General features: G+C 37.5%; 2 protein-coding genes across 5 annotated transcripts in view; one reads left to right on the top strand and one right to left on the bottom strand.

Moving 5' to 3' along the window:
• The window catches only part of skic3 (SKI3 subunit of superkiller complex), a 90,200-nt gene extending 75,862 nt beyond the window's left edge, over positions 1 to 14,338 (bottom strand). The window contains exons 1-5 of one of the 3 annotated variants that reach the window (XM_052019423.1): positions 14,232 to 14,338; positions 12,240 to 12,333; positions 7,411 to 7,554; positions 3,612 to 3,703; positions 299 to 374 (exon numbers count right to left, since the gene is read on the bottom strand). In XM_052019423.1, the coding sequence (XP_051875383.1) occupies positions 299 to 374; positions 3,612 to 3,703; positions 7,411 to 7,554; positions 12,240 to 12,329 (402 nt within the window). In that variant the 5' untranslated portion in view covers positions 12,330 to 12,333; positions 14,232 to 14,338. Of the gene's footprint in view, positions 1 to 298; positions 375 to 3,611; positions 3,704 to 7,410; positions 7,555 to 12,239; positions 12,334 to 13,329; positions 13,350 to 14,094 lie in introns of those variants that run through there. The other 2 variants (XM_052019422.1, XM_052019424.1) reach the window with 2 other exon arrangements.
• Positions 14,339 to 14,341: 3 nt separating this feature from the next.
• The window catches only part of arsk (arylsulfatase family, member K), a 38,004-nt gene continuing 36,504 nt past the window's right edge, over positions 14,342 to 15,841 (top strand). Inside the window, exon 1 of one of the 2 annotated variants that reach the window (XM_052019425.1) lies at positions 14,342 to 14,563. In XM_052019425.1, the coding sequence (XP_051875385.1) occupies positions 14,381 to 14,563 (183 nt within the window). In that variant the 5' untranslated portion in view covers positions 14,342 to 14,380. The remainder of the gene's footprint in view (positions 14,564 to 15,841) is intronic. The other variant, XM_052019426.1, reaches the window with a different exon arrangement.

The following is a 15,841-nucleotide window of genomic DNA, read 5'->3' as shown; positions in this document are numbered from 1 at the left end:
TTGCCAATTCTCCTAAACTGTCTAAATCTCTCTGCAACCTTTGTTTTTTCAACACTTCCTGCTCCTCCACCTATCTTGGTGTCATCAATTCAAGGCAGGGCAATTGGGAATGAGCAATAAATGTGACTTTGCTAGACATCCTGAAAATAAATAAAACATTAACAAAAGCCATAGGATGTGAGCAAAACACCCTGCACAAATATTTACAGCGTATTTTCTGCAACTTTAGGCCGATGATCCAATTCTACCATACTCCAGTAATGTTGCACAGCAAGCAGCAAATACATTAAATGCTCACCTCTGGATATTTTTTTTCTTGATGATAGAGATCAATTAATTTTAAGCAGACTTCATGCCATTTTTGCTTATCAGAACTACAAGAGAGAAAAAAAATGAAATTATATACCTGTCCAATCAAAATGTATTGAGCATCTGCGAACACTATACTTACAATACGAAAAGAGGAAATTGGAATTATAATATTTATTGCACTGTTCAGCCCAAAAATAACTAAATACAGTTTTATTCCTTCACCAGTCAAATGTAACTAAGTTCCTGCAACACAAACTGCAGTGAGCATCATGTTGATTTCTATCCTCAGAAGTCATTCCTTGATAAGAAATATTTTTCATCCACAAACATAAGTGGAATATTGGCTACATAACTGTTATTCTATCTCTCATGACTGAAATGAATACCTCATACCCTCATGATTACACTTGTTGAGTAGGAAAGAGGTGATTGGACTGATAGCTTGCAAAGGAGATTTATAAATTACTAGAAAATTGTAGCTATGAGGAAAGACTGGATAAGCTAAAGCTGCCTTCTTTGGAACAAAGGCGGCCAAATGGAGACTTAATTGAGGTGTATAAAATTATGAGGGGCCTACTTAAATACTATTTCTGGCAGCGGCGGCAAACTGTTTTTCCACCTACAGAGCAACAGGAGTCTGGAACTCAAGTGTCTCAAATGGTAGTAGAGCTAAAAGCCCTCATCACAGTTCAGCAGTATTTGGACGTGTATCTGAAGAGCTTGTGATCTGCTGGACCATGGACCTAATGGTGAAAGGCAGCATTAGGATTAAGAGCTTTTTTTTTTGAAAAAACTGGTCTGGAATGACAAGCCAAAAGGCACTTTTCAGCATCATGAATTTTCTATAAATCTATGAACTGCAGTCTACCTTCCATGATTGCTTTCTAGTCTTCCAAACACTAATAAAATTGATCTTACCTTAATGTAAATTGGTCTATACTTTGAGTTAGCTCACATGCTAAATACAGTCAATTTACTGTGTTGAATGACTCAGTAATAAAAAGTTAAGTACTTCTGAAATTTGCACAGTTTAACCATGACATCACTGCAAATTGCAACCCAAATAGTGGCTGATCTCATGCCAACAACATTACTGCCCTGTAAAGGTAGGCAGAAATTTCCATCAAAAATGTTGAGTCAGATATCCTACATTGATGGTAGGTATTTGTTTTCACTTTACTTCTAATGTTGAATGAAGATATATACAAGTAAGCAATACTTGAAATTTAAACTTTCTTTTACAGTTCCAGCATTCAAGCTACTTGTATAGAACACCATCACATAGTGCATGCACGCACAGAGCTTTCTCTGGAAGACTGAAGAACGCAGAGCGGTAGACATGGATTACATGCTTTAGTAAGGCTTTTGACAAGGTCCTGCACAGTAGGCTAATCCAGAAGGTTAAGGTACAAGGCATGTTGGAAAACTGGCTCCAAAATTGGCTTGGTGTTGGGAGGCAGAGGGTGATAGTGGATGAGTGTTTTTTCTAACTGGAAGTCTGTAAGAAATGGTGTACAGCAGAGATCGGTGCAGACCTTTATATGTGACTTGAATGAGAATGTAGATGGTCTGATTAGTAAGTTTGCAGATGACACAAACATTGTTGGAGATGTAGATAGCAAAGAAGATTGTCAAAGTATACAGCAGGACCTAAATCAGCTGGAAAGTTGGGCAAAGCAGTGGCAGATGGAAGTTAATCCAGATAAGTGTGAGGCAGTGTACTTTAGGAAGTCAAATTCTGGTAGGACATGTAGAGTAGTCCTAGGCAGGGAACAGAGGGATATGGACCTTGTGCAGGCAGATTGGATTAGTTTAGATTGGCATTATGGTCAGTGCAGACATCGTGGGCTGAAGGGCCTGTTCCTATGTTGCACTGTTCCAAGAGTATGACTAAGTAAATGGCAGGGATCTAGGAGTGCTAAAGTACAGAGTGACCTGGGGTGCTAGTCCATGGCTCCCTGAAAATGGAGACACAGGTGGATAGGGTAATGAAGGCAGCATTTGGTATGCTTGCCTTCATAGGTCAAGGCATTGAGTTTAAGAGTTAGAACATCATGTTGCAGCTGTATAAAACAGCTGTTAGAGTATTGTGTACAATTCTGGTTACCACACTACAGCAAGGATATGGTAGCAATAGAGAGCGTGCAGAAGAGATTCACCAGGATATTGCATGGAATAGAGGGCTGCAGTTATAAGGAGATCGGGTAGACTGGGTTTATTCTCACTTAAATGTAGAAGGCTGACCTTATAGAAACTTATAAATTACGAGAGGCAAAGACAATATAGATAGTTAAAGTCTTTTTCTCAGGGTAGGGCAAACTAGAACTAGAGGGCACAGGTTTAAGGCTGAAATTTAAAGGAAATCTGATGTTTTTTTCTTTACAGAGAGACTGGTGGTTATCTGGAATGAGCTGCCAAAGGAGGTGGTACAGGGAGATACAATTACAACATTTAAAGGCATTTGGACAAGTACTTGGATAGGAAAAGTGTAGAGGATACAGGCCTCCTGGAGGCAAATGGGAATAGCAGATTGGCATCACGGTCACGATGAGGTGGGCTGAAAGAGCATATTTCTGTGCTGTACAATTCTGATTCCATAGGTCAGGGCAGAAACAGTAATGGCAAATGTCTTTTTAGGACAATGAGAAATAATAGGTATTCCTCCCAATCTCTCTGTTTACTTCACTGTTTAAAAAGAAGGATTTGAAACACTCGTAATCACTTCCTTTGAAAATCATTCTGAGAAATAAATTGAGCAAACATTATTAATAAAGTAGGAGCAACAGGCCAGTAATCAAATTTACCAGTTGATTCCATACAAAAAATAAATTAAGACAGCAGTTTCAGGATTGCAAATTAAAATATAATTTTGTAAATGGAGTTTTAAAATCAAACATTTCATACATTTAAAACCCTAGATTAGAAATAGGTACAGCATGATTAATTACTAATTACTTTTACATCTATTTTTTAAAAATATAGTGCGCATTTAAATCTATGCAGTTATACAACAACTATGCTGGAAAAATAATTTGCTGGTCTTTTTTATTTCCTCTTAAGTGTATAAAAATTGAGAAGGAAAAAGACCAATTACAAAATAAATACAGTTGAAGGAAAAACAAATCTGTGCTCCAGTTCCTTAAGAAATAAAACTAAAAATCTATTCAAATCCATCCTCTGGCAAGATTTATATTTTCACATGAACTAAGAATAGGTATAGACAAACAGAGCCATCTCTTAAACAAATGCATGCAACTGCACACATTTCAACTACATCCAAAAAAATTCAAATAAATTACCTTTCATACAGTTCCATTAGCTTCTGGTAAACTCCCAATAGCTCATGCCTGTTATCAGAAGCATTGTTCTTCTCACCTAAATTTTGCAAACCCTGAAAGAAAATGAAGTTGTATTAAAGAAATCCTCCTTGAAGTTTTTATACAAATTAAAACCGAATAGAATTTATAGAAGAAAATTTACTCACATTTGTACTCCCTTAAAGCAAATAGGACCTTTGTTTGGGACTAATTGAAGAAGATATGGTGGTTATTAGGGGTAGAGTATAAGAGAGGAAACAGGGTGGTAATGAAGTATTCACCAGATACTACACGGCTAAACCAGACCCTTCACCACCTGAGTGCCCCACTAGATACAGAACTTCTGTACCTAAACAGAGTATACCCATCTCCATTCCTGTCATATTAACAGACAACATTTCTACCACATGCAAATGAAACTATCACCAATGCATTTATCATCACAACCTTGATTGTCCTAATGTTTTCTTGACTGACCTTCCAAACCTTGGAAAACTCAGAGTATCCAAATCTTCACTTCCTTAATCTGACCCTGCAACAAGCTCCAAATGCCTATCACCTTTGCTCTCTCATTGTAATATTCTCATCCTTGATAATTCGAAATCCTTCTAGACCACTAAAGACTCCAAAAGGTATTTTAAGGATTATGAAGCTCCAAAAGGTATGCAACTGGATGGCACTGGAGTATCTTGTAGCTGGAAACACAGGTTCTCTCAATTTTTGGTTGAATTACCTCACAAATCCTAATATGATAATGAATGTCAAAATAACAAAATCACACTAAAAACAGGTTGACAAGAGACAAAAATGGGGCTGATGAAAATGATTATATAATAACTGTTATATTAAAACTATGAAAGATAATAATTATAGGTAGAGACCCAATTTTCTTAAGTTATGGAACTGTATAATAATAAATGTAATTTACCATGATCACTTCCATTTATGATGTCACAATGCACAAAATGTAAATCCCACTGTGTATGTCATTTGTGTAGGCACCACAGCAAACAGAAGATGCACAGTTCAAGTCAGTCAGTTAATGGGGTCATTTAGCAGTGCACCATTGTATTCCACTATAGAAGTTACATACGTCAACTTGCATTCCAGTTTTCTTTGCATTTTTGCAACTTAATTATTTTATCAATCACTGTAGCTTCTCTACTTCATTAACAATTGCTCTTTTTTTTTGATTGAATGCATTTCCTAGGTCGGCTTGTGAATAATTATCCTTAATTTCCAGCATAGGAGACAATGAGCTGGCTGATCTTGTATAATACCAAAGTTCCATGAATTATTCATTTATTCAAAAAAACTTCAACATAGATTATGTATGTTCAACTATAAGGAAGGAGAGCAATGCAGCCACATGATATGTCAGCAATTATTTTGAAAAATTTACTTAAAGGATGTGAACACTGTTGACAAGGCAACATTTTATTGCCATTTCCTAATAACGCTCAAGAAGATTGTGGTCAACTGCCTTCTTGGACTGTTGCATTCTGTCAAATAAAGGTACCACCATAAATCTTGGGTTGGAAGCTCCAGGATCTAAATCCAGCTACAATGAAGACTTCCAAGTCAAAATGCTGCATGGCTTGGAAGTGAACGTCAGGTGGTGTTCCCATGTGCCTGCTGCTCGTCTCAGTGATAGAGGTCATGGCTTTAGGAACTATTGAGAAGAAATGTTGGTGAATTGCTGCATTAGATTTTGTACTGTAACCTCAAATACAGGTAAACAATCTACTTTAATTTTCTCATTTTAGAAAAAGTGCTTTGATTCTCATTGAGACTTCTGTAAATGTCCCAACCTATATGTAGATATCAACAGCAATTTGTTTACTAAGAAATGATTGGAAAGGTTTCCAACATATGACAGATAGCTTTGATGACTTAATTTTAAGAATGGTTTCTTTTATTAAATACATTTGCAATAAGTTCTTTTAGTATACATCATGGAATAAATATACCAATCCTAGAATATTGATTACTGATTGTTCACCAGCTGCCTTGAGTAAAAGGAAAATTTCTAACACAATTTTTAAAATTGAACTTTATTGCAATTTGTGTTTACTTGACAGAAGTTGTTCTTGATTGGTATGTTCAAAAAATTGAGACATCAGTTAGTTTTAGAGACTGACAAAATTTGGCATTGACTAACATGTGTTTTTGTGTTAATATTCACCATGTTTATTTACTCGTCTTGTGAACTAGAAATTTTTCACTATGCAGAGGAGAAAATTAAAACAGGCTGAATTATTTAAAGATGAATGCTCTAGATGAGCTGACTGCAGGATTTTGCATTAATTCTATGGATAGTGATAAAAGAAAATTCAACTTGACAAAACTAACATATTCAATAACAAGCATCTTAGACCAGTGATCATCTTCATTAAATTTTGATGAGTAGCTATGTGGTTTAATTAAATGACCTGTCAGCTTTGTTTCAGGATATTTATAAGTCAAGCAGTCACAGATAAAAGGACAAATTCCCAGCAGGTTCCAAATTTGACTGACAACTATTAAAACAATCCATAAAAACAATATTGATCATTTCTACTGTAACACCCTTGTCAGAGAATCGTACTGGAAGTTAGCTGGGTGTGTATCTTACAATCATGAGCAGCAAAGTAGTATGCATAGATAGGGAGGTAAAATAGAAAAGATCTATCAGAAATAAACTGCTGCTTAAGACTTGTTCAGGGTATAAGTGGATGATGTCATTGTTGTTCTCCATTTGGAGCATGGGAAATACCTTAAACTGTGTATTATTCATTCATGTATCTTATATAAATAAAACTTTACTACTTCAAACCAAGTGTCTTGATTTGGACTTCTTGACCATGCTAAATGTGGGAGTTCATATCATGCAATGCAAACCAATGACATTTGTCACAATGCTGGCCACTTACTATAGAATGCCTACACTTCAAACAAGAAATAGTGCAATTAAGATGCAAGGAGCAACAGACTCAAATATAAGAGTGACTGTTGATGATGAACTCAAGAAAACACCTAGTACAATAACAAAAACTGAAAAATATTTCAGGTAACCATTTCACTTCAATGACCCAAAAACTTATAAAAGAAACTGTCCCATCCATACTCTTCAGACATACACCAATTCTTTGACACCCCCTCCTGGTTGCTGCCTTTGTAGTTGTTGCATCATATACTCTTAAAATTAATTTGTCCACTTGCTCCTGCTGCCAAAATCCCAGCCCTAACCTACACCACCCTCTCCAGCCTACTACTTCTAACCATGACTCTAAGGTTCATGCCATTTTCTCTTGATTAGTTCCTTGCACCAACCACCTAGAATTGTAAGTAAAATAATAACAGAGGAGAAGGTGAACATTGACAAAAGGAAAGAAAAGTAGAGAAGCAGAACTAAAGGAAAACATGGAGACAAATACCTGAACACAATCAACATGTAGCTGACAATCTCAAGTGACCATTCGGCAATAACTCAAGAGATATTTTCATAAAATGTTTTACTGAGGAAATAAAGCCAAAAATTCACCTCACTATTGGTAAAGTGTATTTTGCTCTTCCATTAACCACTGGCATAAAATAAACCATATCAGAAAATAAACCACATCATTTTCTATAAACTTAGCAGTCTTGTTATATATGCCAGTATAACTCAACTGAAACAGGCTGCACAGCAGCAAATATCAAACAACATTATGTATGATATAATTTTTACATACGATGGATTTTTTGAATCACAGAATCATATTCATTTACTTGCAAGGACACAGTTAAATCAGTAACATACCTGCCATGCCAGCAATTGGTCTGGCTCAAGTTCTGTCGCCTTTTTATATGCAGTCTTTGCCTGGTCAGGCTGTTCCAACTCTGTCGCAGCAACTCCGATAAAAACCCAAGCATTGTAGTTATTCTTGTCTTGTTTCAACACAGCCTGTACAATTAGAAAATAACAGTTCAACTATGTTGGAATTGCCCCCACCAGAAATCTGATACCTATATATTCTTCAGATATTGGTAGAGGAACAATAAAGCAAATTTAACGTTTGCTGTTTGTTTTTCAAGTGGATCCATAAGTAAGTTATATAACCAAGTAACTCTCTAATATCCAATAGATTTGAATTCAGGCTAGGTTAATGGGACAAAATGCAATACTGAATGTAAAACTTCAGTCCCACACTGACTTTCAAAGCCAGATATGACATGCAATGATTGCAATCTTTTTTTTAAAATAGCATTTGTAGGCCCTTGGTATAAAATAGCAATCTTACTCAAATGCCACAAGGTTGAATGAAATATGAAATAAAAAACCTTTATATTTGAAGTGCATTTTTCAGACAGAAATTAAAGCAGGTTGTGGACCTTGAGCAGAGTAGGTAAAACCTTATTTTGTCTTGAACTTTATTACAATGACTTGGGTCTGCTAGATGGTGATATTAAGCATTCAAATACACCTGCATTCAATTTTCAGAAGTGATTAGAGCAATGTAAAAGAAAATTAAGAAATATAATCTCTTTGAATGAGTGAAAGCAACACCCAGGAATAAGCCATCATGACCAGAAATCAAATCACAATAATTGGTTCAGGCTTACTTTCAATCCTTTTAATAAAAAGTTAGTATTTACAGAGCAGAACTGTCTGCTCAAAGCTTGGCGCCATGAGGCACTGTGGACCACCAACAGCAACAGAAATGGATACTTCTATAATCTGTAACATCATGGCCTAGAATATCCTTTTGGCCTAGGATATCCTTTTACCCTATCATCAAACCAGGCGATCAACCCTGGTTCAATAAGGAGTACAGAGGACTTGCCAACAGTTCTACAGGTCTGCCTGAAACTGAGGTGCCAACCTGGTGAAGATACAACACAGGAATACATGCTACACATCAAAAACAGCATATAGTGTAGACGGAGAGACAAGAAACTGCAGATGCTGGAATCTGAAACAACAATCTGCTGGAGGAACTCAGCAAGTCAAGCAGCATATGTGGGGGTAAAGGAACTGTCGAAGTTTTGAGTCAAAACCTTGCATTAGGACTGACCTGAAACACTGACAATTCCTTCCACCCCCCCACCCCAAACAGATGCTTCATGATCCGCAGAGTTCCTCCAGCAGATTGCTTGTTGATGCAGCAGATGGAATTGAGCAATCCCATAGCCAACAAACCAAAGTTGTAAACTCTCTAACTCACGGTGGGCAATTAAACCACCAATGGGAGGAGGCAGTTTCAAGAAATTCCCCATCCTCAACAACAGCAAGGCTCAGGAGCAAGTGCTAAAGACAAGGCCGAAGCACTTGCAACCAGCTTCAGCCAGAGGTGTCAACTGAATGATTCATCTCAGCTTCTTTCCAAGATTCCCACCATCACAACGATAATCACTAACCACCCAACTTTGGCATTATCTTTGCTAAGACCCACACCATCAATATCTTCTGAGTCACTATTAACCATAGAAAGTCAACTGGACCAGCCATATAAATCCTGTAGCTACAAGAATAAGTCAGTGGCTAGGTACCCTGCAGCTAGACTCTCACCTTCTGACACCTCAAAGCCTTGTCATCACTAGAAAGTACATGGATGTATGGAGGTCCAAAACATTCAAGCAACTAAAAACTACCCAGAACAAATCACTTGATTAGTACTGCATCCAGCATTCTAAATATTTATTCCTTTCACCACTGGTTTACCATAGCTGCAGTATCATTTACAAAATCTAAACTACTCCAGGAGCAACCCCACCAAGCCCATGACCTGCACCACTAAGGAGAGGGGCAGAAGGAAAAAGTGAACACATGCAACCATATATATATATATAAGCTTCTACAAGTACATTAGAAAATAAAAATTAGCGAAGGCAAATGTAAGTCTATCACAGTCAATAACATAAGAATTTACAGTGGGGGAGAAAGAAATGGCAGGGCAATTAAACAAATATTTTGATACTGTCTTTATGGAAGAGGACACAAGTAACTTTGCAGCACTCCAGGGGACCAGGAGTCCAATAAAAATAAGGAATAAAAGAAATTAGTATTAGGTAAAAAAAAGTTAATGGCACTGAAAGCCAATAAATTGCCAGGGCCTTATAACTTGTATCCCAGACAACTAAAAGAAATAGCTACTGGATACATTGATTATCATCTTCACGCATTCTATAGGTTATGAAACAGTTCTAGCAAATTGGAGAGTGGTTATTTAAAACAGAGAGAAAAAAGGAAACTACAGACTAGTTAGCCTAACAATAGAAGTGGAGAAAGTGCTAGAGTCTATTATAAAGGATACGGTAACAGGACACTTAGGAAATATAGATGGTCGTAGACAAGGTCAATATACATTTAAGAAAGGGAAACCCTGTTCAACAAAGTTACTTAAAATTTTTGACAAAGTAACTGATAAAAAAGGAATAGCAGAACCAGTTAATGTGATGTATTTGCATTTTCAGAAAGCCTTTGATAAAGTACCAAATAAGAAGTTAATGTGCAAAATTAAAGCACATGGAATATTCTGGCACAGACAAAACTGGTTGACGTGCAGAAAAGACAAAGTAGCAATTAATGAAATTCTCTTGGGGTGCCAGTGACTAATGGGGTACAGCAGGGATCAGTGCTTGGGCTCCAGCAAATCACAGCATACATCAATAATTTGGATGAAGGAACCAAACGCGATATTTCTAAGTTCGCCATTGGCACAAAACTGGGTGGTATTGAGTTGCGAGGACAGAAAGAAACTTCAAGGCAATTCAGATGTTGAATGAGTGAGCAAATAAATGGCAAATGCAGTTTAATGTGCACATATGTGGAATTATGCACTTGCGTCAGAAAAACCAAGGCAGAATATTATTTAAATGTTAAAAGCTTGGGAACTGTTGACATACAAAGCTATCTGGGCATCCTTGTTCGCTAGTCATTGAAAACAAAAGTGCAGATGCAACAAGCAGTTAAGAAGACAAATGGCACGTTGGTCTTCTTTGCAAGAGATTTTGAGTAAAGGAACAAGTATGCCTTGCTACAATTATACAGGGCATTGGTGAGACCACATCTGGAATATTATGTTCAATACTGGTCTCCTTACCCAAGAAAGGATATTATTGCTATAGAGGAAGTGCAATGAATGGTCCCCAGATTAATTCTTGGAATGGCAAAACTGTAATATGAGGAGAGATTTGGTCAACCAGGCATGTATTCACTAAAGTTGAGAAGAATGAGAGGGGATTTCATTGAAATGAACAAAATTCTGACCAAATGGATTGGGGGTAGGAGGGCTGGGAGGCTTGCAATAAGATGTTCAGTCACTGTAAAGTGTTACATAAGTTCCTTCATCTATGTTACTGATACTGATTATAAATAGTTGAGCCACAATTATTAAGTCTTTTGCATTACTTTTGCTTGTCATACCCTTTTAAATTATGCATTTATTCCTATTCCGTTTTCTACTATCCATTCCTCAGTCTTTGCCAGAACTTGACCCTCAAACCCCACAAGCCTTAATCATCAGTAGCAACCTCAATTGTGACACCTCCTTGAATGTGTTTTGGAAATCTAAAATTCTTGTCCTTCATTTCCCTATTAGCTACTCTACCTGTTACACCCTCAAAAGCTTGATTGTCAATGAAGCAAGAGTATACTCAACATTTGACACTCAAAATATGCAACAGATTTAAAAGGGACCTGAGGGGCAACTTTTTCACACAGAGGGTGGTGAATATATGGAATGAGCTACCAGAGGAAGTGGTTGAGGCAGGTACGTCATAACCTCAGATACTTTATTTCATTGTTCAACTAATTTTTTGATGCAACGTTGATAAGAATGGATCCAATTTTTACAAAGCACATTGTGAGATGAAGACATTGCCATTTAGATATTTGTACAACTCCAAATATCATTTAAGAAACACTTGGATAGGTACATTGAGGGGTGGGGCTTAGAGGGATATAGGCCAAATGTAGGAAATTGGGACTCACCAATGGGATTAGTTGGAATAGCTTTTTCTTTCTGACCCAGACGTGACAATGTGAATAGCCTTACTGCAAGTCAAAACTTTTTTTACGATTCTCCAAATATGTCAAATAGTTCAAAACTGTGCATGAAGTGCTATGGATCACCAGCAGCAGCAAATTCTTTGCTCTATTACTATCAAGCCAGGGGTCCAAGCTTGATTTAATATGGAGTATTGGAGTTAAACTGTATATAATCTGTCATACATTAAGTGCCACAATACCATTAGTCAATCAAGAAAACAGTCTCAAAGTCATATCACGATCTCCTAATTTTTGCAATGTAACACCAGTGTTCTTAAAAAGGTAGGTCTAGTTACAAAACAAATTGATTCGATCTAATGCATTTTGTACAACTTCTATTATGTATGCATATGATGCTCCTGACATAGAATAACACCTCTGACTTGCTATGACGTCATAACCTCAGATACTTTATTTCACTGTCCAACTAATTTTTTTGATGCAACGCTGATAAGAATGCATCCAATTTTTACAAAGCACACTGTGAGATGAAAACATTGGTATTTAGATATTTGTACAACTCCAAATGCTGAAATGACATACACAAGCAATATTCAAATGGAAATCAAGTATGCCATACAAAAAATTGGTCAAAATACCTTGCAATGTTTTAATGCCTCTTTATATTCTTTATTTCTAATAGCTTCCCTTGCATTTTTCAATGTTGCCTTAATTTCTTTACTGGACATTTTCCTATAAAATGGAAAATAAAAGTTAGAACACAACTAATATAGGATTAACAAAAGTATCTGTATTTCAATTTCATTGCTGAATTTAGTTTAACAACATGACTATTTTGGAAGGGTTAGCAAGAGAGGGAAGATATTACAGGTCTATGGAAGAGACATGTGCTCTGGAATTCCAAAAGCCCACTGACTGCTTTCCTAAATCTGTGTAGGAAGGATAGCAATTCTTTTCTGGATTTAACTTTATTGACAAATTACTGTCCGGGGAGAAGTAGCTACAAAGATAAATGAAAATCTGTCTTGGGATGAGACCAAACATCAGCATGCAACTTTATATGGACAAACTTCAAGATTTTATGGTTTGGGGTGAGAAGAAATTCAAAAATAAATACACATCTTCAGAATAAATGGATATTTTTCAAAAATATTTAATGGTCATAAAGAGAGATACAGAGCTAAATTCAACAAATACAGCTAAACATACTATTTTCAAAACATGCTTAACTTTCAGTCTAACAAAAGAGCATTAAAGCCAAAACAATCTTCCCTCTTCCTAGATGTTTCCTGAACTGCTGAGTCATTACAACATTTTATGTCAAGTTCAAATAAAAACTGAAAGTGATGTGTGAGAAATCAACTCCAGACTCACAGAATCATGAAGCCTATTCCTGGATTTCATTACATTGAGGACACTGATACTTCAGTGTAGTATTGAGGATTGCAAACAGGTTTTCTTGGCATATTTCAAAGAACTGACAGACCTTCTCCTTATTGTTAGGTCAACAAAACATCAGTAGATTAAGTTGCTATTCATCTTATTTGCTGTGTGTAAGAACTTGCAAATCACCTGGCGTATATAGCCACATAGCTGTTCTTTCAAAACCTTGCTTTGGGGCCTTTCCTTGTTTATCTTTTAGTTCTATTAATGTCAAACTCACAACATGTTGTTTCTTTACAAATGCTGATGTATCATATAGGTATCATCAGCTTTATTGAAATTTACCTTCAATTTTCTGAAATGTTGTTTTATTCCAGTGACTCAATTGTGACTTTTCAATAGCACATTTATCCAAATCAGAAAATCATGGGTTCAAATCTCACTCCAGAGACTTGAGCACAATATTTAGACCAACACTCTAGTGCAGCCCTGAGTTGTCAGAGGTGCTTAGACGACACGCTCTACTTAAATCCATTCTACTCTCAAGTAGAAGATCCCATTGCACTATCTTTTTTAAAAAGGAAGGATTTATTCCATGTATCAAGGTCTGTTCCTCAATCAATAAAAGATCATCTGGTCATTATCACATTTCTGTCTGTAGAAACTTTCTGTGAAGAAATTGGCAATCTGATTTTTGTATGGTATACGGTGACACGGAGAAAACAAGAATGGGGGTACTGAATTTGGATGCCAAGATCATATTGAATAGACTAAGCTCAAAGAGACGAATAGCCTACTCTTCTTCCTAATTTCCATGTGGTGTATTCCAGATAACGCCTCACTCTATAAGGAAAAAAAAATCCCCCCTACCCTATTCTTTACTCAGATATTTTAGTTCCTCGGGTTACAAACTGCCCTGCAAATGGTGAAGGCTTCTCCTTAACTATTCTATCAAAGCACCCATAGCCATTATGGTTAAATCTTCCCTTCACCTGTGGTGCCCAAAGAACAAGTGCCCACCCCTCCACTTAAGTCAATGAGTAAACAGCAACTAAGCCTCAAAACACAGACTAACGCTACCCCAAAGCAACTCTCCAACAACTCACTCACCCTCTGCCTCTGCCCGGCCGCCTCCTCTCCTCGGAGACACCAAGCCCAGCGCCATCCACGTGTTAACTGACGTGACGCTCACAGCGGCAGGGGTCACATTCCCCTCAGACTAGACTTTTTTTAAAATGATAACTCACACCAGAAACTTGTTAGAACGGGTAAAGTCACCCTTCCTTTCCCCTGATTCGGATTTTTGTTGAGCTGTAATCGGGTCCGTGATCACATGACCATGGAGGGCTGATGGGATTTGTAGTTCCTGGCCTGCCCGTCAACTCGTCGGTTGTCAATGGAACGTGCGGTCGGTTCAAACCGTTCCGTCCGAACCGCCTTCGTCCGGCTGTGGGTCCTGTTCGCCGCTGTCAGGGCGGAGAGCCGGCGGGGCGATGTCAGGAGCTCCCGGAGCCACGCAGGGGAGAGGCCAATGCCCGTCCCAGGAGCCAACATTGTGCTGGTCACTTGTGATTCCTTGGTAAGGGAACTGGTGGGAAGTAGAGTTGTTGAGTGCTCAGCGTCAGTGAGGCTGCGAGCTGCCGTTTCTGAGTAGCTTAGGCTATGGAGCAGGTGAAAGGCAGAAGTTTATGGTTCGTTTGTGCACTGGTTTCCGCATTTAGTAGGCAGGACTGTCAAAAACACCAACTTCTTCATTTAGCACATGAATGGAGCAAGATACGTGACGCAGGGGCATTAGTAAGCAAAGTTTAGCCCTAATTTCTTTAATTTTATTAATATTCTTATTTATTTATTTTAAAAATCTCTTTAATTTCTGAACTGATTATTAGGAGGAAATTTAAGTTTTTCTGTCATAAATAGTAAAGTTGGATCCTTGGAGTCATAAACCTGTAACATCATTTCAGATTTTCTCTTTTTTCCATAGATGCTGCCTGACCTGCTGGGTCTTAACTTATTGCAACATACGAGAGGCTATCTGTCCATGCTGACTCCCACCAGACCAATCCCATTCCCTTATTTATTTCACTGTAATTTATTCTCTCACATACTCATCAATTGATTCTTACACTGGGGACAATTTATAATGGTAAATTAATCTAACGGCACGTTGTTGGGATTGGGAAGCATCAAGAGCCCTTGGGGAAAACCATGTGATTGCAGGGAAAACATTCAAACTCCACATAGATGGCACCTTGCCATCAGGATTGAATCCAGGTCACTGGATCTGTGAGGCAACAGCACTAACTGCCAGACCAATGTGTCATCTTTTTCCAGCATCCCCTTTAATTTTAAATTTCCAGCAGTGTACAGTTCTGGCATTGTTTTCATTTCTTGCTTCTCTGTTCTCATTCACCTCCTTCAATTTAAACCTCCACCAGACGGATCACCGTGATTAACAAACCTTTACCACCCACTCTCAGCCAGCACTGCCACTATTTGCATTATTCCATCTCTTTTGGTCTTCATAGACATTTGCTTTGTTTTTACTACATCTCCCCCTTGTATACTGCTCAAAACATGCTTCTTTTCTAAATTTTACCAGATCTGATGAGAAACCACTCACCTGAAATGTATACTCTGTTTATCTCCCCGTAGGTGCCACCTGACCAGCTGAATGTTTCCAACACTTTTTCTGTTTATACTTCAGATATCCAGCGTTTGCAGTTTTTTTTGTTTTTTTTTGACCCCAGTAGCCTGTTAGATAATGGCACTTTCAGGCTAATGGCACTTTCAAGCCATCATTAATGGCTTTGATTTGGAAATACAATATAAATTATTTTATTTTTGCAGTTAATAC

Source organism: Pristis pectinata, chromosome 7, assembly GCF_009764475.1.
Source record: "Pristis pectinata isolate sPriPec2 chromosome 7, sPriPec2.1.pri, whole genome shotgun sequence".
In the NCBI taxonomy this organism is placed as follows: domain Eukaryota; kingdom Metazoa; phylum Chordata; class Chondrichthyes; order Rhinopristiformes; family Pristidae; genus Pristis; species Pristis pectinata.
The sequence above is the reverse complement of the archived record's forward strand: the minus strand, read 5'-3'. Positions and strand labels throughout refer to the sequence as shown.